Genomic DNA, 24,288 nt, shown 5'->3' with positions numbered 1-24,288 from the left:
GTACAATGGTGAAATTTTATTTGGAGTTGAAATTATTCCCATATCCTTCTATCTACCTATTACACACATTTATTCCCATGAATAGTTACCCAACCTTATATGTGCATGCTGCCATACATTTTGTTTATATTTAAGAAGTTATGACGCTCACCCTTACAAAAAAATCTCATCTAGTTCTTACTTGTCTAGATCTAATCATTTGATTGTGTAAGATTATTTTTCTAGTCACATGATTGACCACAAAATTCGGCACCTAAGCCTCATATTTAAAAATTAATAAATATAATTAATTTTCACCAAATAATCCTTTTTACTTTCACCTAGAGTTGAAAAAAAAAAGAAGCTTACATCATTAGGTGTTATGAGTTACAATTTAATGAAATTTAGTTTTATTTATTCCATATTTGTCATCTTTCAAGAATCCTCTCTCATTGTCTAGTATTAAAGTAGAATAAATAGTGAAACATTTAGATTTAATAAATGAAAAAGAATAACAAACTTGTAATTGATAGCCCTTGCTTGCTATCATCAATATTTGTACATTTTCTAGGGATTTAATTAAGGAAATTTATCTCTTAAAGACATAATAAAGATCATTCAAGTTATTTCAAACTATTGATAGTCTCGAGATGTTTAAGAAGATAAGACTAGATTGAGTTTCACCTAGAGGGAAGCAAAATGTTTGTCAAGCCATAAGAATATAAAGATTTCATGATCACAAATTCGACCCATAATTCTAATCTTTAACTTTATAGAACAAAGGATTAATATAGAATTTGAGACCATATTTATGAAGAGAGATTGCCTTTCTAAATTACAAAGATAAAATAATCTAGAATCTTCATTAGAAATCAAAATTAGTTAATCAAAATATTACATACCCTTATTCATGATATGTATTTCTAAATATAATAGATATAGTTATCAATTTTCTATTACCCACCTATCTTTAATTAATTCAAACTAAGGGGACATTTTGATAAGTAATGTTCTCTTTTGTTCTCAAATTTCACTTGTAAGATACAAGCTACCAATGGGACATTTGTTTTTCTATTTTGTAGGTTCTCATGATGAGAGCATGTTGAAAGTATATAGTTAAATTATTATTTAAGTTATCATGTCTTAATAGGGTTGATTACTTATATGGACACATCAACTTCATATAATCTATATCTAATTAGATATCAAATTTACATGAACATTTTTGAGTGCTATAATATTTTTGATGCATGATCAATTAGGATTCAGACACAATTCAATGTAACGGAAAATATAATTATGAAACTAGCATATATATGTTATTTTCTATGCAATATTGTGAATATTTTTAGGAAATGCTTGGATACATATATCTTATGAACAATACTGCAATATTGTATGGAATTTTGACTATTCTCCTATCCTTAGGTATATTAATATACATATGCATTCCCATGAATAGTTACCTAATTTTATATGCGCACACTACCATACATTATACTTATCTAAGAAGTTATGACACTTATCCACACACGAACTCTCATCTAGTTCTTTTTTCCTTAGATCTAGTCATTTGATTGTCTAGGATCATTTCTATAGTCACATGATTGACCACATAATTACACACCTTAGCCTCATATTTAAACAAAAATAAATAAATAAATTACCAACTAATGCTCTTTACCTTCCCCATCTAGAGTTGCAAAAGTACAAGCTTGGATGATCAGATGTTTTGTGTTACTGTGTTACCTATTAATTTTTATGTTTACAAATGATTTTTGTTGGATTTTTTGGTTTCATATTTATAAATGTAAATTTAGGTTAGTCAAATGTTCATATTTCTTACTTAGTTGAGCAATCTCCTATTTTATTCGTAAAAGTTCACTTGTGAGATGGAAGCTATTCATGGAATATTTTTCTTCTATCTTTTAGGCTCTCATAAGGAATGCATTTTTAATGATGTACTTGTATGATCATGTCTAGATAAGGTCCCTTACTTTATATGGACCCACCCTCTTTTGTAATGAAGAGAGATTGCATTTCCAAATACAAAGGCAAAATAATCTATCCATTCATCAAGAACCCACAATCTTCAATCAAAAGACTAAACACCCTTATACACTTTATTTGTTTTCAAGAATCATAAATATAATCATTTAAATATAAAAATAATTTACAAAAATATTATTGACAGTAAATCTAACATTCAACTTGAAGCATACACATATCAAATCAGCTCTAAGCACGCAAGTATCTGATTTGAACACAGATGTAGATACTTTGTACACTTCTAATAATATGAAAACATTTAATATTATAAGACATAGTTGAATACGATCAAAGTCATGTAGAAATAAGAAGCTGCAACACTGTATCAGACTTGCAAAAGCAACTTTCCCAAACCTTATTTATCGTTCTCATTGCTATGGTAGTATAGGATAGCAAGCCACTTGGTTTTGGACCGGCGCACCAAGTCCAAAAGCCCCCATCTTTCTAATTTTATCCACACGTATTCCCCCAGACGGTCAGAAAGAAAAGGAAGTAGACCGTTCAGGTGGTTAAACCTAGCCTTCTTCACTGTAAACTTTGCAGCCATGTAGAAAAAAGTGAAATTACCACAGAAGCAGATGATCAAGCACGCCCCAAGAATGAACCAAGCCAGCTCGGGATTCATGTTGGAAAGCATGGCATACACTGCAAGCATGAAGCCATAGGCCGTAAAGGCAAACGTGGCACAAACCAATAGGTTGGTAATACAGAGGAACAATACCTTATTTCCCGTGGTAATAGGTGTACTCATCTGCCACATCAGCACCACTAAGAGCGACAGAAAGAATGCCACACAATCAAAGATGAGAAAAACCTTGAAGGAGGCCAACGGAAGCAGAATCGGCGAACCTAAACTCTTGTCTGAGCCAGTTCCAGGCGCAGGCGCAGGCGAAATTCCCGATCCCTTTGAGTCCCCATTTCCATTCCCATCGTCCGTCACGAAACTGCCCGGAGCAGTGAAAGCTGCCGTAAATGACATTGTCGCTAATAGAACTGCCACCACTAGTTCTGTGTTGCGCCTGTCCTCATATGTTTTGTCCACCATCTCAACAGCAACCTCATGTTTCTCTGCACTCACCTTTGGAGCGCTGTACAAGAATGGCTTGCGATTGGAAGGATAACTGGCCAGAACTGAAATTATCTTGTCAGATTCGTGATAGTGCGTGTTCTCTCTCACGATATCAAAGGCCGTTAAGCCTGCCTTGTTGACAGCAAACTTGTTTATCCCCGCTATACAAAGCAACGACTTCACCATCTGAAAAATGCAAACTCAAATAAGTTCATAAAAATTAAATGATCTATTGGAACTAACTATGCATAAAGATTTCTTCTACGGAAGTTCTTGCCGTGATGATTTTAATTTCTGTCTTCAGTAGAAATACTTTCAGTAATTTGACTCTATATATAGACGAGATTAGATTAAGAATCTACACAAACCCAAAACTTATATAGCTGTACACAGTAATTGGTTGAAAGAACAAACTTCAGCAGTGACAAACAGAGGTTTGTATAAAAAGAGACTTACATTCAAGTCTTTTTTCTTTGCTGCAATATGCAGTGGTGTGTCTCCTTCACTTATCCTCGAAAAAGGAGATTTCATTTCACCCGCATCTGTGTTTCCTCCACTTTTCACGGGCTCATCTTTTGGATCTTTCTTTTCAGCCGGATCTGTCTTTCCTCCACTTCGCAGAGGCTCTTCATGTGGAGGTTTGTCAAGTCCCTTGTTGACCAAGTATGATAAGCCTACCTCTTCGTTCAGGTAATCAACAATTCGCACTTGCCTAACTAGGGCAGCTAAGTGCAGAACGTTCATTCCACAACTATTCCGTATTTCGACAGCGTCTGGCCTCTCATTTATCAACTCTTGTACTGCTTCCAGATGACCCAATTTCGCTGCCACACAGATGGGAGTTTCTTGGCTGTCATTAACCCAATAACACAGTTCGGCCTCAAATTTTATTAACTTCTTTATTATATGCACGTAGTTTCTTTCAACAGCTATATGCAGAGCTGTGTTGCCAAGTTCGTCCTTACGTTGGATTAACTGCTTCGCATCTGATAAATTTAGTATATGATCAACTAGATCTGTAAAAGAAGCATCCAAAATCATTGCCTTAAGTTAGATAAGATGTTCTTCAAGAAGGGCCAAGGGTAAGAGAATGCCTAATTTACCTTTGTTGAAGCGATACAGACCTCAACTAATATAACAACATAAATACAGAATTCAACTAAATACACGAAGAAGTAAAGAAGAACTCATTGGTTATCAACTGTAAACGAACAGAAGCTGAAGTAAAATAGAAACAACATAATCAAACGACTTGAAAAAATAGAAAGAACTGAAACATGATAGACAATCATCCTCGTGTTATTTAAGATAAAGAAAAAATTGGGGACAAAATGATATTTGTCTTGAACCGTTAAATTAGGAGATGCTTAGCAGATACTTTTACAAACTTATAGGCAAAGAAATCCTAAAATCGAAATAAAATAACCTGAATCTCCTCTGTTTACTGCAACAGATAAACAGTTCCTCTTGTGCACCGTACTTTCGAGTAAGCTCGACGGAGATGCGTCAAATATTGCCTTCACTGTCTCTAAATTGCCGCTTTCGTAGGCTTTGAACAAAGCTGTTTCATCAAGCTTATTGCGGAGATCCACACCACTTTCTGGTTGTTGGAGTAGAATCTTCACAACGTTGGAGAAACCTCCCTGCGCAGCCAAGTGTAACGCAGTATCCTTTTCGGCATTGGTAGCATTCACAAGCAGAGGCTTCACTTCGGGATCGGTTTCCTTCAGAAGTTGACGATTGAGTTGCAGGAGCTGTTGAATGAAGTGTAGATTTCCTACACTAGCAGCCAAATGGAGAAGAGTATTTTCCCCTCCAGGTGTAATATTGTTGAGAGCTGCTTTAAGTTGGGAACTCAGTTGTTGATCGATCCTTAAACGCGTTACCGCAGCTTTGAAGGCGTCAGGATCGATCCTTCCGCCGAGTTGTTGACCCTCAGTGGCCATGCTAAATATCTGCCGTTATAGCCTTCAACACCAAGGCACGCTTCTTTGTAATAGGATTGAATAATACTACATTCAGTATTATGCCAGAAACTACATAATAGAATATGTGGTCTCAGTTTTTCCACAAGGGAAACATTAAAAATACAAGTATCCACATCTTACACTTCAGGGTTTCCACAACTTTAGTTGGAATCTCACTTTTTCTTTCGTTGGAACAGATACAACATTTTGACCTTGACTGGGTGCAAATAACCAGTGTTAATTAGCTTTGATTGGGTGCCAAGTAATTACTCTAGTTTGGTGCGAATAATATGACTATGGGGTGTTCTGCTAGAACATTATTTTTTTAATACTTGAAGTGATCCTACACGTCAAAATTACTACAACTTTTTCATAGTTGGAATGTCTATTTTTCTTAGATGAAAGTGTACATTGAAATCAAATACAAATTTTTTTTATCATTTATAATTTAATAATTTATTCTATGTGAAATATGTACACATTTTATTTAATGTTGAGTTTATTTCAGTGGATTAGATAATTATTTAATATAGTTATATTTCAATAAACGATATAACTGTTGTTTAAATTAATTTCTTTCTTTTCATTCTATCATTCTTATTCAATTACATATATTTTCATACATTGCACATTATGTTGTCTTTATTTACACACATTTTTATACATGTACCATTTACTATAACCGATGCACTGCAAAATAGGATGTTAGGAACACAAACAAAAGACTCAAGAATCAACTGTTAGTGTTAGTATCATAAACGAAATACGATCCTAAGCAAGCATATGAAGAGAGATCAAACATTTAATGGAAAGTATGCAAAAACAAAAGAAAGACACAAGACCCTTCCAAATGCTTGCCAACATGTTCATAGTAGCTTCTCCCTTGTTCCTCTCCTCTCCAAGTTCCACATGAGTGTAGCCCTTAGCTCTTTGCACTACTATGGAAGTCTTATGGAGATTCAAGATTTATGAAAAATGATTTAAAATATGCAAATGCAAGCGAAATATGAGAAAGCCTAATTAAGCTATCTTGGTTTTAACCAAAATAACAATGTAGATTAGATGACTCCTAAAATGATCTCTTAAATTTCACTATAGATTAGATGCATACAAGATTTCTGGATCTGAATTATGAAGGAATGGGCTCTATTTATAGGAAAAATAGGGCAATGGATGGTTGAGATTAAGTAATCTCAACAAGGGTCAAGATAGAAAGATTTATGATCCATGTGAGGGCTTTCAACCCAATCCCAGGATGACAAATGCCAACATGAGATGGCTTGAGAGGAGAGGGAAGAAGCATTAAATGCTTGAAATGACATGAAGGTTAGGTTAGGAGTTAAGGTTAAGCTTGAGTTGAATGAATAAAGTCGCTATCCAATGAATAATGCCTTTATCCAATGGCTAAACTCTTGTACAAGAGTTAGTGGGTGAGTTGAGTTAACCATTAATGCTTGAAGAGACCCATGAGTCAAAAGGATGGTTAAGTTAGAGGAAAGTCTCTAACCATGTGGGTGAGTTGAGTTAAGCATTAATGGTCATGTAAGAGCCATTAATGGTTTGGAATACTTTAGGCGTTAACCTGTTGAATACATAAAGCCTTTAATGCTTTTCAAAGACTTTGAGGCTTTGAGAAGTGACTTCAAGTTGCCTAGGAATGTGACAATATTTAGGAAATGGATTAGGCAAATTAGGAATGGTTTAGAAGAATTTAGAAAGTGGTTAGAATTGTCTAGAAGGGGATTTAAGATGTAAGTGGGTTTGGTGGGTGAGGGAAAATAGGATTTTAATTAAAATAAAATTCATTTATTTCAACTAAATAGGTGCAACTTGCATTTGTAGGAGAATGCAAGTGGGGGGAGGGGGGGAGTAGTTTAAGGATTTAAATAAATATTTTATTATTTATTTAAAAGAGGAAAGAGGGTTAAATTCAATAAATATGTTTTATTCATTTAATTCCTTAAGAATGTAGCTTAATTAATATTTAAATAAATTGAATAATTTATTTAATTAATAGGAGAAGAGGCTGAGGATGAATTAATTAAATTTTAATTTAATTAACTGATTATTAATAGTTAAATAATCAAATAAATAGTAAATATTCATTTAATTAAATGGACAGATTTATGTGACTACTTTTGCCCCTCTTTGAGACGGTGCGGTTTATCACATCGTTTCAAAGAAAGAAAAATAGGTGTGAAGAAATATGCCCCATAAATGTTAATTTAGTGGGTGCTATGTCCCCTCGACAGATGGGCTAAAAAATTTCAAAAAATCGGGTGATCTCTCGAAAAAGAACAAGAAGTTGAGGGGAGGTAGAATACAAGAAATTAGCAATAACGGTGAAATGATGGGAGAAAAATGGGGGTAAAATGAGGAAATGAGAGACGTTGGAAGTTTAGAGGGACCACAACAGTAAGCGGGGTGAATTAGGGTTAGGGCTGGATGGTATATATGGGGGGGAAGGGGAAAAAATAGGCTCATTTGCACCTATCTCCTTGGCAGTTTAGAGCTCTGATAGGGAATTTTTGGTGAAGGAGTGAGCAACGATCGTCATGCCTATGCCTATAGAAGATCACCGGCTAGAGTGGATCTGTCGATTCCAACAGCCAGACAACTACAAACCAGCTATACACAAATTTTGAATTTTGTGTTTTGTGCATTTTTGGCATGTTTTTTCAGGCATCAAAGTCCAATCAAGATAATAGCGCTAAAACCATGTTTTAATGCTATTGTCGCCTAGAATAGCACTATTATGCCGCAATGGTGCTATTGTATAGTAGTTGTAGCGCTTGTGTTAGGTTTAGTGCTTTCATTACATAGTAGTAGTGGTATTGTAGTATTAGCACGTTTGTATGTTTGTTGTAGTGCTGTTGTTATTGAATAGCATTGTTGTGTAGTTAATTTAGCGTGTTTGATTGTTTAGCACTTTTGTGCACAAATTGTGGCGCTATTGTGAGCAGAATAGCACTATTGTGATAAAAATTCCCCAGTGTTAGAGAACATAGCCTGATGTCTCAGTTGATTGTTTGATTGGTTGTTTTGGTGAATTATAGCAGCCCCCTTGAGACTAGGTCATTATGATAAATGTCTGTTGTAGTCTAGGATTGCCATAATCGATTACCTATTGAGACCCGAAGATACTTGATCAAAGTATCTGTTGATAGTCTAGGTTGAAAACTTAAGAAAGTTTGTACCAAAACAACTAATGTTTGTTGATGTGTGTAGGAGGACGTGCCTGTTCTACAGATGCCGGAGCAGCATCCTGCCACATAGCAGCTGACAGAGGCAGACAGATTCTGCGTCGCTGCGACTAGTTTGTACGATATGATCTATCGTCCCGTGATTCGGATGAATTGCGGACTGATGACAGCACTGGCCGAGCATTGGCATAGTGAGATATGTACCTTCTACCTGGCGATGGGAGAGATGACAGTGATGCTAGAGGATGTGTGGAGGATACTACACATCCTGATTAGAGGGGAGCTGGTGACCTATGATCAAGCATTAGGGACGACGACGGTGTAGAGAATATTTGCTGATGATGTTTATATTGAGGATGACTTTGTATCCTAGGAGGACATAGTAGCATTGTATGAGCCTTTACCAATAGTTTTATCCAGGATCGTCGGGGGTTTGGTGTGCCCCGACTGACGTTCACATGGACTAGCCGTTGGTTGGGACCAGGTGATTGAGAAGATGATGACTGAGAGGACCCACTATGCCTGGGGACCATGTGTGCTAGCACATATTTATAGGGAGCTACACGAGGTGGTGTACCGAGAGAAGAGATCACTAGCAGTAGGGATCACATTACTACACATCTGGGCTTGGGAGCACTTGCCAGTCACACGAACAGTCTACTTGATATTTAGGGTGATATATCAGCCCTATGTTTATATGTATGGAGGGATGATGAGCCAGCCCCATCTGAGGAAGTTGGATTTTTTGTGACGGGCTTTAGATGACCTAGATACAGTGATATGGAGGTTGTATATCGAGTGTGAGCCTTGGGAGGATGATGCAGAAGTGCTACTGTATGTATTTATGACACACTTTTTGATTGGGCGCACATCCTACCTTATAGAGAGACAGGTGCCAGGGAGAGTGATGAGGCAGTTTTGACGGAGGTAGGGATTGTCGAGAGGCTCAGGGGAGTATGCATGGGTAGTACGGGAGAGATTTTAGTGGGGACCAATGTTACCATATGATCAGGCCTTGATAGAGTTCCAGAATTTACAGGCGAGACCAGGGCATATGAGGCCTGAGATTGTCGATGCAGGGGTGACAGAGGAGTACACACAGTATCATACTGCACATCTGATTATATAGATTTCAGATCCGATCGAGCCTATACCACCTTTTGAGGATGAGAGGAGATGATAAAGGAGGAAGAGAGGAGGTCGAGGAGTAGGAGGAGGAGATGGAGGTGGTGGAGGAGGATTTGGTGGAGCAGGAAAAGGTGGAGGAGGAGATGGAGGTGGTGGAGTATTTGGTGGAGCAGGAGGAGGTGGAGGACGAGGAGGATTTGGTGGTGGAGGGGGATTTGGAGGTGGAGGTGGTGGAGGAGGATGATTACAGAGGAGAGGTAGAGGGGGAGAGTCGTTGCGACTATCACAGGGTCCACTGATACGAGGGGCTGCCAAAGAAGGAGGTAGGGATATTGGTGGGGGTGTAGTGCCTATGGAGATGGGAGAGGGAGCCATAGGTGGAGGAGAGGTTCCTATGGAGATGGGAGGGGGAGAGATAGGTGGAGGAGATGGAGATGTATGGGAGTATATGATTTTACACTCACAGACTCGGTTAGAGGATAGCGAGGCAGAGATTGCAGCTAGAGATGTCCAACTATTTGCATGGGAGGTGGAGCTGACTGTAGTGAGGAAAGAGAGAGATGATCTGGTGGACAGGTTGAGGGAGGTGCAGGATAGAGTCCAAGTCTTGGAGGGAGCATAGGCATAGGGTCCAACTGAGGTGGTGTTGAGGGAGATGTGACAGGCAAGTGGAGAGATTGACTATTGGTGGGGAATATATGAGCTGGTTGTGCCAGTTAGTCAGCAAGCACTGAGCTATTCTAAGATGCGGTGGGCAAGATCAAAGTGGTCACAGAGGGCTCAGAGAAGTGGGGGTGTTATGGGTCCTCCTCAGTGAGGTGGTTGGGGAGGAGTAGGGGGTAGTCGTGGTGCAGCATCTGGCCAGAGTGCCATTTGAGATATTTTAGGTACTTGTTACATTATTATTTTGGACTGTGACTTGGATGGATTTTGGTAGTCGATATATTTTGACATCATTGTACTATGATACATGTAATCTTTTTTTTTAATGTGATATATGAAGAGATCCCATGCTTTGATATTATATGCATATGTATGATGACACGTATATTGTTGATACAGGATGATGATTATGAGTTATGCTTAGATTCATGCTATGGATGATTTGATTACTATATATACATGGTGATGATATGATTTCTAGATGCATGCTATGGATGATTTGTCTAATTATGTGGATGCAGGTAGAAGATGGACGATGCTTGTGGTAATGATGTTAATTATGATGTAATGATGATGATGTATGCAAAAATAATGAGTTGAAATAATGCATAATGATGTTTGTGATAGATAATACTTGTTCATTTTTTATGATATGATATGAGTAAATGATGCATGTTGTAAGATGAATCTAAGTGAATCAAATGTGTATGCAAATGTGATGTATGAATGCACTTTAAATGGATGAACAAATGTTGATACAAATGTTTATGTATGAATGCACTTAAATGAATGTATCTAAATGATGTAATGTTTATGAGATGTATTTAAAATTAATCTAAATGACTAAAATGATTCAAAACATAACTAAGTGATAAATGAGATTGAAATGATAATGCAAACAAATGCAAATAGGGGATAAAGAATAATGAATAACTGCACCTTAATGCAATTAAAGGATAATGAATAACTGCACCTTAGTGCAATTGGAGGATAATGCATGCATCTCATGAATCTAGATGAAACAAAATGGGGAAAAATGCACCTATGAAATGAATTCTAAATGAACTTAAAGGATGATGAAAGGAATGCATATTTAAAATGAATGCACTACATGGATGAATGAATGTTCTTTATAACAAATTCACTTAAATGAAATGCAACTAAATTATAGTTGTAGACAACTAAAATCTTTATTTATTTAATTATTTTAAGCCTAATTCTTCTATTAATTAAATAAATCTTTATTTATTTAACTAATTCATTTATCCTCTTTTAGCCTTATTTCTCATTTAAATAAATACTTTTATTTATTTAAATTATCCTTTTCCTAAATTAAATAGATATCTTATTTATTTAATTGATCCCACTTCCTCTATTAATTAAATAAATCTTTATTTATTTAATTAATTCATTAACCTTTTCTACCCATGACACATGTCATTCATCTCTTAATTCCTACACTACCTACCCTTTCATTATTTTCTTATTTTCTCTACCTACCCTCTAATCCTAGCTGACTATTTATCTCTTACACCTCCAATCTTATCCCTCCATTTCCTACAGTGTCTTCTATATAAGAGGACACTTCCTTCATTATCAACCCTGATTAGTTGACTTCTCAACTACATTACACTTTCAAACTTGCATATGCGATCAAGCCTACTTTCAACCACATTTCCGTTCTTTGTTGAGCTCTTGTGCACATATAAAATCTAAGAGCAAATATATCAAGCAAGATAAATGGAGATAGGAAGAATGGAGATCTAAACCCTATTGGACATGTGATGGTATAATCTTTGTGATTTCATTTGATTTGCATTGTCTTAGGTAATCTTCATAAGTTATGGTGGATCTTTGTTGTTGTTAGGCTAGGGTTTTGTGGTTGAATTCATTTAGTCTTTCAATATTGTTGTTTTCCATTTTCACCATATACATTTTGGCACGCCCCATGGGACATAGATTTTTGTTAGATCTATGTTTTTTGCAGGTTTTTCTAACCCTATATTGCTGTTTTGTAAAACAATTTGGAGAAAACCTTGTGCAGCTAGGGTTTTGGACACAAAATCAAGATCTTGGAGAGATTTGATCCTATCTCACAAACGTATTAGAATTTTTGCACAGAATTTTATTGGCAAGTTGAAGACAGTATCAATAGATTTCAATCCAAAATTTAGAATTTTTGGAGCACATTTTCATTTTCTATGAATTTTTTATGATTTTTCATAAACAATTAATTTTGAGAGCAAATCAGTGAATTGTTCGGGTTTTCTTACATTTTTGGAAATATCTCATAATTATACACAACATCTGTTCTTTGTGATTTTAATTTTGATGCAAAAAAATTCTTAAAAAATCAGATCTTTAAAGATCCATTCCCAAAACATGACAAGGAAAAAGCTAAAGCCATAGATGAGCAAACCAACTATACCAAAGAATCCTATAACTATGATTCAATTGTTGATCACATTTCAATGGACAATTATGTCTCTACCATTATCATCAAGGACAAAACGCATGAGAATTCTACCCAAAGACCCAAGGTTGTCCTGAAAGGAATTAGATCTTCTTCCGAACCTACCTCTTAGTGTAATGTTACAACTCATCGAGGAAAATTCACTTTACAAGGTGCTCCAGCTAAAAAGACTACTTCCTTATCAACCAAACTTGAGTATGACCTTGTAGAACAGTTAGGGAAGAAACCCACACCTATCTCCATCCTTGAACTTTTACGCATATCCCCTGCACATAAGGCCATTCTTGACAAAACCTTGAGAGACACTTCCATCCCTATTGATCTAAACATGGACCAGTTTCAATCCTTGGTGGGATACCTTTCTGTTCCACACTCCCTTACATTCACAGAAGCTGATGACGCCTCTGTGAGCCAACCACATAATGCACCTTTACACATTGAAACCTTCCTACATAAACATTGAATAAAGCGAGTCTTGATAGATGGAGGAGCAGGTCTAAACATTTGTACATTGAGCACTATCAAACAATTGGGATATTCTGATAAAGCTATGAATTCTACAAACAAAATTACCATCAAAGCATATGATGATGAAGAGCATTCATCCAAAGGCATAGTCACTTTACCTCTTAGAGTTGGGCCAATTACAAAAGATGAGGTTTGTCAAGTCCTTGACCTCGATCTCACATACAACATATTGCTAGGACGTCCATGGATTCATGAGATGAGCGCATTACCATCTACATACCATCGATGTATCAAGTTTTCACACAATGGAGTTGAAGTTATCATCAAAGCTGATCCTAACCCATTCATATATTGCAACAATCTATGACCTAGATCAGAAATAACAATCCCAATCAATTTAGAGGCTATTCCTTCATCAACTTATGTGGATCCAGAATCATTAAAGGCTTCTACATCCAAACAAATAGAGCTAAAAGAAAAATTCAAGATTAAAGACATGAGATGTGGTGAGTATATCTGTCATGCTGATCAACTCCCACTATCTCCTAAGACATTCAGTCGACAGGAACAACCTACAAAAAATTTGCAATGCCAAGGAATTGGGTGTGAACCACCTAGTGTTGTGGCTACTATGTCTGAATGCAAATCACCTCTAGTGCTGCAAGCAGCTCTTGATATCAATAGTCCTAAGAGTGGTTCCAACAAAGAATCTATTGAGCATATCACCAACCCTCTTGATAACTCACATAGCTTTACCATATCATCCACTTATTCCATTTCCAGTCCTCTCCCAGACTTGGATCAACAAGAATTACAAAAGCCCTTACTAATTGGGGATGAAAAATTAAGCCTTGAAAAGAAAAAACTAAAAGTGAAAACTAAAGAAAAGTCCTTTAGTTCAAATCAAAATCAAAAGCTATTGGACTCTGAAAAAATCAAGGTCAAGGATAAAAATCCTATGAAAGAAAAAGAACAAGAGTTGATCTCCCCTAATATCAAAATAACTGGGGGCAAAAGTTCTACAATTTTAAGTCAAAAAGCATACTTGTTGATCTGAAGTCTCTATCACGTCATGATACTTTCACTTCTTTTCACAAGCATAAGCCTTCATCACTCATCCACTTGTTCCACACATTCTTTCCCTTCTAGCAATACATCATGGACCTTTAAGGGAGCTTCCTTGAGGGACTTTGTTATCAGGGATGCTGAAACTTCTTTAGGTGATTGTGGTATTGTTGCCTTTAAAAAAGAATCTTGTTATTACAATATTCAACATAATTATTAAATTGATACAAGAAGGATTTCTAAATTGTCACCTCTTGGAGAGGCTTTTTTATGATGAAACCTTGTTCAAGTATGGTGGAGGACTGAAATGAGCTGCTGCACCCATTTATCGTGCATTTGGTTGGACAATATTTCTCATTGCACTGATGTGCTTTATGGTTCGATTCAATCGCCACAGCACAGGGATTAATGCAGCTTGGAAGAGAGCATTTTCTGTTGCACATATGTTGAGGGGAATCGCACTTGTGCTGGCCAGGCTGCCCTGGCCACAGAGAACATTTCTCATTACAATTTGAAGATGTCTCATATAAGTAACAGCTCTGGCCACATGTATGATTTTTCCTTTTGCAATTGTGATTTCCTTCATGCCCTGCTAAATCCCCGCATAAGCTTAAGCTGTCTCCTTCTCGAGTACAATAACTGCAGTTTTCTGTACACAAATGACTCCCCATGCAAGAATGACGGTCACCATGCCCTTTCTCCATCACACATCTCCAGAAGCAAACAGAACATTTGCATCCACAAACTGATAGTCCTTGCTTTACTTTGCCAAGAGCTACATTAGCCTCTAGCTGCAACCTTTGCTCCTCGTCATCATCACAGAAATCTGTGGTGTTTGAACTTATAGAAGACTCCCCGACAGCAACAGGAAAATCAGGAACTCCTTCCTGTGTGTTGAAATTATCCAAAACCCTTAATTCTTCATTTGTATCTGTCACAGAAAGGCATCCCATGTGGACCGCAGACGTAAGATTTCTCCTCAGGATATCAACTGTCATAGCCACTCGCTTGCTGTCAATATCAGTCCAGTCCTTGGCTGCAATCTGAGCTATAATAAGCTTCAGAGCCCTCATGAAGGTGAATCCACTGTAATAGCAAGAATCGATTCTTTCTGTCACCGCTTCTGCTAGCTCACTCAGGCTCTCTCTATAATACTCAGATCTATTATAAGGAGCCATAGCAGCAATCTCGACCTTTCCGTCGTACATTTTAAAAATGAAATTGTTCATTTGTGCTTTCCTACACAATGATCCTGATAGTTGCATTTATAATTATCTGAAATTTAACTTTCATTAAATCAAAATAAAGAACTATTAGATCTTCATACAACTTCGCTTCCACCGACTTTCTCAACAACAACTCAAACCAATCACACCTCCTTCCTGCCACTCCCGACAGGAACTTCGCTGCTTGCAGCTCTTGCTAAAAAAGGGTTTGGGTGGTACATCATGGCGCTTGCTATGAGGCCCTTTAAACAGCACCCCATAGCTCCCTACTTCATAGGTTGCACGATGCTGCAGGAGGAGGCTAGGAAGTAGGGGGCCATGGGGTGCTGTTTAAAGGACCCCATAGCCAGCGCCTAAAAACAGATGAGACGATATGTACGTACGGCTCATTAGGCACATTACCAAGTAAACACTATCATTAAAGTCTAGTTAAACTCCGTCAGTAGTTCGATCGTGCACACAGATCAACTTGATTGTTTTCCTGTGCATTAATGACCTTATTTCAGAGTTCACATGCCAAGCGATGCAACTAGCAACTGATGAAAATGATCCTGAGATCAACTTAGAGGTGTACTGTAAAAACACAGTTGTAAAGCATCTGCATTTTGCAGGGATTTCTCACATGCGCAAAGTTGATAATTATAGCGCTTTCATCATTAAAGAGCCAAGTTCCACTAATTGACAAAATTGTCATGTGAGCTCTGAAACGAAGCCAAGTCCTGTAGAGAAAAACTGGTGAGTTGATATGTACGTACCGCTCAAATATGGAGTTTTGTTAGCGTGGCAAGGACATTTGGTTGCAGCAGAGCAATAGCACAAATGTTGTTCAGTTCAGTGTTTAAATGGTGATTTGCATTTTAGATAGTTCATTTATTATGCGGATGATAATGTTGAAGTAGTTATATTAAAGAATTGATCAGTATTTGTATAAAAGATTAATAATAGTTGTATGATAGACCTAAAACGGAAAAGTAATGAGCAATGTATTTGTGCATAGATGATCATCTATTAGTTCTTCCGCACAATTTCAATAATATTTGAAGGTCTCTTAAACATTAGGTTATATATTTTATTGGAAATGTTTATTAAAATATTAATATTTCATATTTTAATAAATTTGGTTCACATTTTATTATCAAATAATTGTAGAATTAAATAATATGGAGCCCTTTAACTTGCACATTCTAATCTTAAACCTAATAATCACCATTAAAGATTCCTACCTCATTCTTATACTCTTGCCTCTTGTCACTAATTACAAATCTCAATCTTCTAGCTACATTTACAATGACTAGGCTTAACTATATTAATTTGCAAGCGAGGATACAAACATACATCTTTGTCCATCTAGAATAAGTTGAAGAGTTATTGGAAGAGGAGACCATGATATAAGCATGATCACTCTAGGCTATGGAAGTGGGAATGACTAGGCTTAACTATATTAATTTGCAGCGAGGATACAAACATACATCTTTGTCCATCTAGAATAAGTTGAAGAGTTATTGGAAGAGGAGACCATGATATAAGCATGATCACTCTAGGCTATGGAAGTGGGAAATTTCAACCACACCAGCTACTTGAGCGATTCATAAATTATGATTATGTGTGCCTATAGCCACTCCCAACCTCACTTCTTTCCTTGATTTGATCCTACCAAAACCAACATCCTACTATTTCTCATTCAATTCCACAATGAAATATCAATTGTAAATACTACAATCATTATGTATAAATGATGTCATGTATCCATTTTCTAGTAAATTGTTTATAAATTGTGTTTTATTTACATACATGAATTTAATGCTCCCTTACCTTCTATAGATCCTTTTGATATTGCAATTGAACTTAACCTAAATGTTTTATCATATCAATTGAGCACACATTTACATGATTGGTTTTATGTGGTAGTATTTTAAGTCATTTAATTGCATTCATTTTACATCTCTAATCCCTCAAACAATATTTCTTATTTAAGAATGTTAAAGGAGGATCAACATAAAAAATTTGGATTTTGTGCACAAAAAACGAAAGATGAAATCATATTTGAGGGTCCTTGCTTACTATATTTGATCCTTGTATGGTTTTGAGAGGTTGAACTAGAAAAACTTATCTCCTTGTGACATAATGAGAACTCTTCAAAAAAAAAAAAATGGCTAGTCTGTAGATATTCAAAGTAGTGAAAGCCAAGTTCCACATGGAAACAAGAAACAAAGTAGAACAAGTTACTACATATTGTTAAATATGTATTTATATGATGAGTTTATGGTCTTAGATCTAAGTTGGAGGTCTACACTTAGTAGGAGGAGGAGAGAGAGAGAGAGAGAGAGAGAGAGAGAGAGAGAATGTTTAATTAAAAGGTAGTTTCTTTTATCCTATAAATTTCAATTTAGATTTTGTAGTTTGAAATTTAATTTATTATATAAATAAAATTCAAAATACAATTATTAGTATTTTAATTATTATTTGTCTTAGACATTTTTAATTACATGTCTTAGATAGGTTGTTACATGCACGAAACCAGATCAAAGCCTTAGACGAGATGCTTAAGTCTTGAAGCCAAACAATATATATAAATAGATGTCGACTCATCCTATTTTTCAACTTCTTTAAGGTGGGTTGAATAGAATGATAAAACTTTCTAGACCTTTCAACCTTCCTTTTGATGCATTTTTTGATGAGTGGAACTAACATAATAGAACTTTCTAGACTATTCTGACTCTTCCTTCCTACATGGATCACACAACATAATACAACTTATTGTCCTATGAGAATTCATTTTTCTGTGGATCGCCTAGCATGATATAGCTTGCTAGCTCGTAGAATCCATGTTACCTTGTTTCTCTCTCTCATAGATCACCCAACATAACACAACTTGCTAGTCTATGGCATCCACGTTTTCTCATTTCTTCTCCCCATGAACTCATAGCTTTGCTAGTTGTTGGATCACAAGTTCATTATTTGATGCATGCTCTTTCTCTTTCTAGGTGACTACTTGTGTTCTTGTAATAACATTCCGAGAATCAAATTAGTGGCTAAGACATTTTTATTTTTATTATTGAGGTCTCTTCAACTGGTTGACTTAGAGATTTTTGTTTTAGTACTAATCCCTTTGTTTTGTGTCTTTTGTCTTTGATTTCCTTTTTTTGACTTTTTTTATTTTGTCTTGTTTTGTGTTCCCTTGCATGTGTTTGGATGAGTAAAGATCTTAAGATTGGGGGCTTGGTTCCTCAAAATTAGTGATGGCTTATCTCTTTGTGATCTTGCTCCTATTTTCTCCTCTCTTTTTTCCTCATCTTTCTACTTTATCGTGAGTATTTGCATAAAATCGTACTCTTGTTAAAGTGGGGGATAAACATAACATCGTAAATTGTAATCGATATAATTCACACCTCCTTCTTGTGGCCCTACTTTAGTTCATCTAATCCTAGTTCTTCCCTACACCTATTTTGGCTCATTTTACTTGAAATTTTATGTCACCTAATTGCATGACCTAGTGGACCCCATCCTAGAATGTTGCTCTCCAAGATACAACCTTGTTTTTCCTATTTTGGGAGGAGAAGGGCGCTTGGGGGACCCCTATCTAGACCAGGATGTCTTGGGTGCCATGGTCCCCCTTAAACAAGTCCTAAATTAAATAGGACTGGGCACTATGCCTCCTCAATTTATTTTTCTCCACATACCTCAATGTAACCATTGGAGGTAAGCCTTACTGGTAATTTACCAATGAAACTATATATAAAGGCATCCTATCAATTAAATTTGATTATCATTTTCATACCCCATCATTTGTGCATACACCAATCATTTGTTATCAAGCATTCTTAAGCACTCAAGGTAGGATTTCATCCCACCATATTCTTAAAACATCATGGAGAAAATTGTATCATTCCTCATGCAAGCATGTATGTTCTATTAGGTCATGTTCATGTTATGTCAAGTCATGTTATTGCATTGACATATGTGATCACATTCAAAGAGGATTGCACAATCAACTTCAATAAGTCATTACTGATTTGAGGTATTATGATATAGAATTTACTTTAGTATTTCAGTTACAAGTTGAATTTAATTCAAGGCTTTATCTCTTGAACTGGGGTTTAACCTTTAAGGCAAATCCCCATCAACAACCCTATTTCTTTCTTTTTGTGTGAAGGGAATTATCTCAAGAGTTGTGATTGGGAAATTTGGTACTAGTGTCAATGACAACGATCAGACTCAACTTTTGAAGGTGCAAAAAGTAGAGGACTAGGGTGATCAAATCCCCTCAATCTCATGAATTTTTGACAACCTTTCAATGATGGATTATGTATGTCATCCTAATTTGGAAAACATCCAGTCTATTTGCCCCTGATACTTGGAGGACTAGGGCAATCTGCTCCCTTAGTCTTGACAATTATGCCTAAATATTTCTTTGTAGGTTCTGATCCATTTTCCCACCTCAGATCTAAGTTTACATCTCTGCATGATATCTAGAACATTATGTTACTATTATTCAATATCCATTTCTCATTATTTTTCCTAGATCTAGCATTACAACTTAACCCTAATTGCTATTCAAATTTAACTCTAACAAGGTAAGGATTAACTTGATCCGAGTTTAGTTATTTCAGGATTGAATAAATTAAATTCCTTCCCTTGATGTGAGGTTGGTCCCAAGTGAAATTAGTGGCTTTATTATCAATCCAGGTGGTGAAACCCTAATTTATCAATACCTTACAATTTGTATAATTTAATTATATAGTTTTGAAGTAAGATTTTTTTCAATGGTGACTTGCAATGGAAAAGATTATTTCTAAACCCAAAATGTGTTCCTAATTATATCAATAAAAATAGAACATTTTTCTAGTTGGGTATTCCCCCCAAAAAAATTCAGAAGGCTTCATTTCATTCTTTTTAGCATCCATTCTATTCTCTAAGAAACATTAACAACAAATTGCCAAAATGGTATCAAATTTATTTTGTATCAAATAATTTTTGTTGTTGTTGTTGTTTAAAAACTTATGTGAGGGTTTCGGATTTGTACTATTTAATGACCTATTTTTTGTTGTTGAAATGGAAGTATGACAAATCTCCCAATATATGTCAGGAGAAGGGAGTAGTCTTGGATGGTTTGAAGTCATCAACCCAAGTACAAGATTACTTCATTATAGTATACAAGTGCTGAAATATTTTCCCTTTAAAATTACGCTAGATGTAGGTAAATTTGAAAGGGAAGTAGGACAAATCTCTCGGAAAAATCACATGACATAAGAAGGGAGTAGGCTTGGATGGTTTGAAGTCATCAAACTAAGCACAAAATTTCTTCGCTATAGTATACAACAAAAAAAAGTTCTTGAGAGTTTCAAGTTCTCCACAAAAATGGACCCTAGGGGTTAATAATTCATAGATGAAAGATGTGAGAGATAAATGGAAGACCTTGATAAATAAATTACTAAGCAAAAATATCAATCTTGGACTCAAGAATAGTTGATCAAACAACCTCAAATAATGTACTAGGAAACATAATCAATCTTGAACTCAAGAATAGCTAAAGAAATCTACTTTAAAATCCACACTGCAAGTGTACATAGAGAATTAGAGGCACCAATAAAAATTTAATTAGGCTACCATGAGAAGATGGGCCATAAGAAAAAAAGAAAAAATTTTAGGGCAGGGAATTATAAAATTTTGGTGTTGGAAATGGTATACTATTGAAATATTAGAAGTTTTGTTTGGTTATAATTACTCCTATAAAAATAGATTTAGATGTGCTATTGGGAGCATATAATGGCTCGAATTAAAAAAAATTAAATTTATCAGATCTTAAAATCTAATTTTTAATATTTTTATATACATGTATATGTACAAAAGGAAAATAAACCTTTTCAAATTTTGATCTAGGCTATTCAAATCTAATGGTACAAATTAATCTAGATTAGTAAACAATAGTTGTGTTCTAGTGTCAATTTAGAATAGAAAAATAAGCATCAAAAGAAACATGATGGATAATGATACTTAGTTTTATAATTAATGTGATGGAATAAATTTAATTTAAAACTAGCTTTGATGATTTTATATAAAAAATTAAATACTTTCTTTGTGTCTTGTATCTATTATTGTGGGTTTAGACACAAATTTTCTTAGTAAAATTTATTACCCAATGCTATTACAATGAACCTCTTAAAATATATTAGCAAATCACAAAGTACAGAAATAATTGCACAAAATTGAGACAAAACATATATTAATATATTGAATTAAGAAAATTTTCAATGTAGAACATCATTGGTCTCTTTGAGGGGGCAATATCATGAGTTCATGCTTGCAACAATAAAATTCATAAATGACTATAGTAGTATACATACGCTCTACATGTACTAATTTTACCTAATACGTGGTTATTATTTTCAAACATGTGAGATTAACTAACATAGGAAAAGAGATGATTTACAAAGCGTATATATCCAATTCTTTCCTTATGTATACCTCAATGCAAAAGTAATTATTTAATAAAATAGTTAGGACTATGGTTCCTTATATGCCCTCACTCTTAAACGAGGATTTATTATCAAATCTTGAGATGAGAATTTTTTTGTTGCCTTTCGAAGAGTGATTAGACCACATTACATATTTGTGTTGCATAGCATGCTACTAGAAGAGAACTTAAATTATAATGTAGATTTGTATTTGGTATGAATGACAATCAAGTATACATTCTGGTGCCAAGAGCATAAATCCCTTCATATCAAACATAGGTAATGTACCAACTAAGCGTGAATACACTAGAAAATATTCATCTTAAAAACAAAAATGGATTACTCCCTTCATATCAAACATAGGTAATGTACCAACTAAGCGTGAATACACTAGAAAATATTCATCTTAAAAAAAAAAATGGATTACTAGGTGGAACTTGGAGGAAAGAGAAAGCTCCAATTTGTATGCCATAGATTTAATATTTTTGTAAAAAAATGTAGGTCCCATGAATCATTTGTGCTCGTTTTTATTTAATCTTCAACTTTAGGGAAGATTATTTATATACAGTTAGATGCAAAAAGGACCATTTCATCAATGTCAAAATTTTATTTGGAGTAATCTTGATTGTTTTTTACTTCATATGTAAATATATGTGATCTAAAAATAATCCTTAAGGGTTTATATAATTGTGTCATGTGTGTGAAGGGTGGAATCCATGACTTGTACTTCGGAACTACTTGGTATATATATTTGGATAGATAGGGGATATTGTCCATTCATAGCTTGGTTATGGTGTTGAAAATTATATTATAAAACCATTCTACACGTGGTAACTGTTTTGTCTAACATTGTTTATTATACACAAAGAAATCAAAATGGGTCTTCAAGAACTTATCAATAAATTTTGATTGGTCATCTAATTATGAATGATGTGCACACCACATCTTGAGATATGTACTATTGTTATAGATGTGTTGGACACATTGACTAATGAGAGTTTAATAATATAAAATATAAAATTAATAATTAATTGTGGTGCATCTTGGAATATTCGACATCATAATGGGTTAAATATTAATTCTAGCAAGACCCATCAATGCAGTGGCATCCACAAATTGGAGATAAGCATATGGATGAAGGCGATCACCCCAATTCCAACCCTAAATTAAACCTTGCCGAACACAAGACTTGATAAATTTACCGAGACCCTCTACCATGAGAGTGAATAAGAATTGGGAAAGAGGTTCCCCTTGTCGAAGACCTCTGCATGCACCAAATAAATCCATGGGCTCACTGTTAATAAGGGCTACAAATGAAGCCATTCAATTTTGAAGCCAAAGGCAATAAGCACTTTATAAAGGAATTTTCATTTGACTCTAACATAAGCTTTGGCTATATCCAATTTAATAAACATAGCCTTCTCCTTAGATATCTCCATAGAATGAATGGCTTCTGATGCTATAAAAATCTCATCCAAAATTTGCCTTCCAACCCCAAAACCATGTTGCTCTTCTGAAATAAGTTTATTGAGCCATGACTTGAGCCTTTCAACAATCAGTTTAGTGATTGTTTTATGAACCACGTTACAAAAGGCTATAGGATCGAAAGAACTCAGAGAATTTTCTCCCTCCTTCTAAGGTATGAGAGCAAGGAAAGTAGCGTTCATATCCCTGAGCTTCTGTTTATTTATATAAGACTCCCACACCACCTTCAAAATATCCAACTTAATTATTGGAAGGAAGTGAAGTAGTGAAACAACTTCTTACACTAACCTTGAGAGGAGTATAATGCAAAAAATTTTACAGATCCTTATAGCAGTTACAGAAACTTAACACAAATAAACAAAATATCATGCATACCACAACTCACCAACACAATCATTTACATGGGAAAACCCGTTCAGGAGAAAAACCCCACACTCCAAAAGTAGCTCAATAAATTATTCAACAATCAATAACAGATTACAATATACTTGCAGAGAAATCTCTTCAGAAGAGAACTACTAATCAAAGACTCAGAGGTAACACAATAGCCGTAAGACTCTTACACACAACCTCTATCTCACACACCTCATATATAGGAGATACAATATAAGAAAGCATCAAACGGAATTACAAAACCATGGGCTAAAACCACCCAATAAACTAGAGCAGAGGTTATCCCCATTATAGATGTGTTATGATGTGTCAAAACACACATCAACATGTGTTCCTCCATTATACATCTCATTTATGTGTCCAATGCATTTTATATTTTCTATTTCAGGAGTCCAAACTTCCGAAGGCCATAACTTGTGAACCGTGTGTCTGATTGACGAACTGTTTGAAGCATCAGAAAGCTAGAGAAATGCTCTATCACACCCCTCCAAAATGGAAACTTTAATATTTTCAAAACTAGCTATGATCTTACAACAAATTTTTACTGACGTGCTTATCTAGCGAACTAGAAGCTTTAGGGATAATTTCCCACCATTTCATGCTTAAACAAAAACTTACTATAAATAGTAACACATGTAAATTGAAGGTTGAGACACCATGTCCCA

General features: G+C 35.3%; 1 protein-coding gene across 1 annotated transcript; it reads right to left on the bottom strand.

The window, feature by feature from the left end:
- Positions 1 to 2,273: 2,273 nt before the first annotated feature.
- On the bottom strand, positions 2,274 to 5,052 carry LOC131056390 (ankyrin repeat-containing protein At5g02620-like). The gene is made up of 3 exons (XM_057990761.2): positions 4,524 to 5,052; positions 3,554 to 4,113; positions 2,274 to 3,283 (listed from the first exon to the last, which is right to left on the bottom strand). Exons 1-3 carry the CDS (start codon positions 5,041 to 5,043, stop codon positions 2,384 to 2,386), a joined length of 1,980 nt encoding a protein of 659 aa, XP_057846744.2. The 5' UTR covers positions 5,044 to 5,052; the 3' UTR covers positions 2,274 to 2,383.
- Between the last annotated feature and the right edge of the window lie 19,236 nt (positions 5,053 to 24,288).

The sequence above is a fragment of the Cryptomeria japonica genome, unplaced genomic scaffold (assembly GCF_030272615.1).
Source record: "Cryptomeria japonica unplaced genomic scaffold, Sugi_1.0 HiC_scaffold_321, whole genome shotgun sequence".
Lineage (NCBI taxonomy): Eukaryota > Viridiplantae > Streptophyta > Pinopsida > Cupressales > Cupressaceae > Cryptomeria > Cryptomeria japonica.
Note: the sequence above shows the minus strand (reverse complement) of the source record. Positions and strands in the feature narration are given on the sequence as shown.

Excerpts from the sequence above, each read along its gene's own strand:
- LOC131056390 (XM_057990761.2), bottom strand. The coding sequence starts at position 5,043 with ATGGCCACTGAGGGTCAACAACTCGGCGGAAGGATCGATCCTGACGCC. Across the intron at positions 4,114-4,523 it reads AGTAAACAGAGGAGATTCAG|ATCTAGTTGATCATATACTA; the intron begins GTTATTTTATTT and ends CTTCTTTTACAG. Across the intron at positions 3,284-3,553 it reads CAAAGAAAAAAGACTTGAAT|ATGGTGAAGTCGTTGCTTTG; the intron begins GTAAGTCTCTTT and ends TGCATTTTTCAG.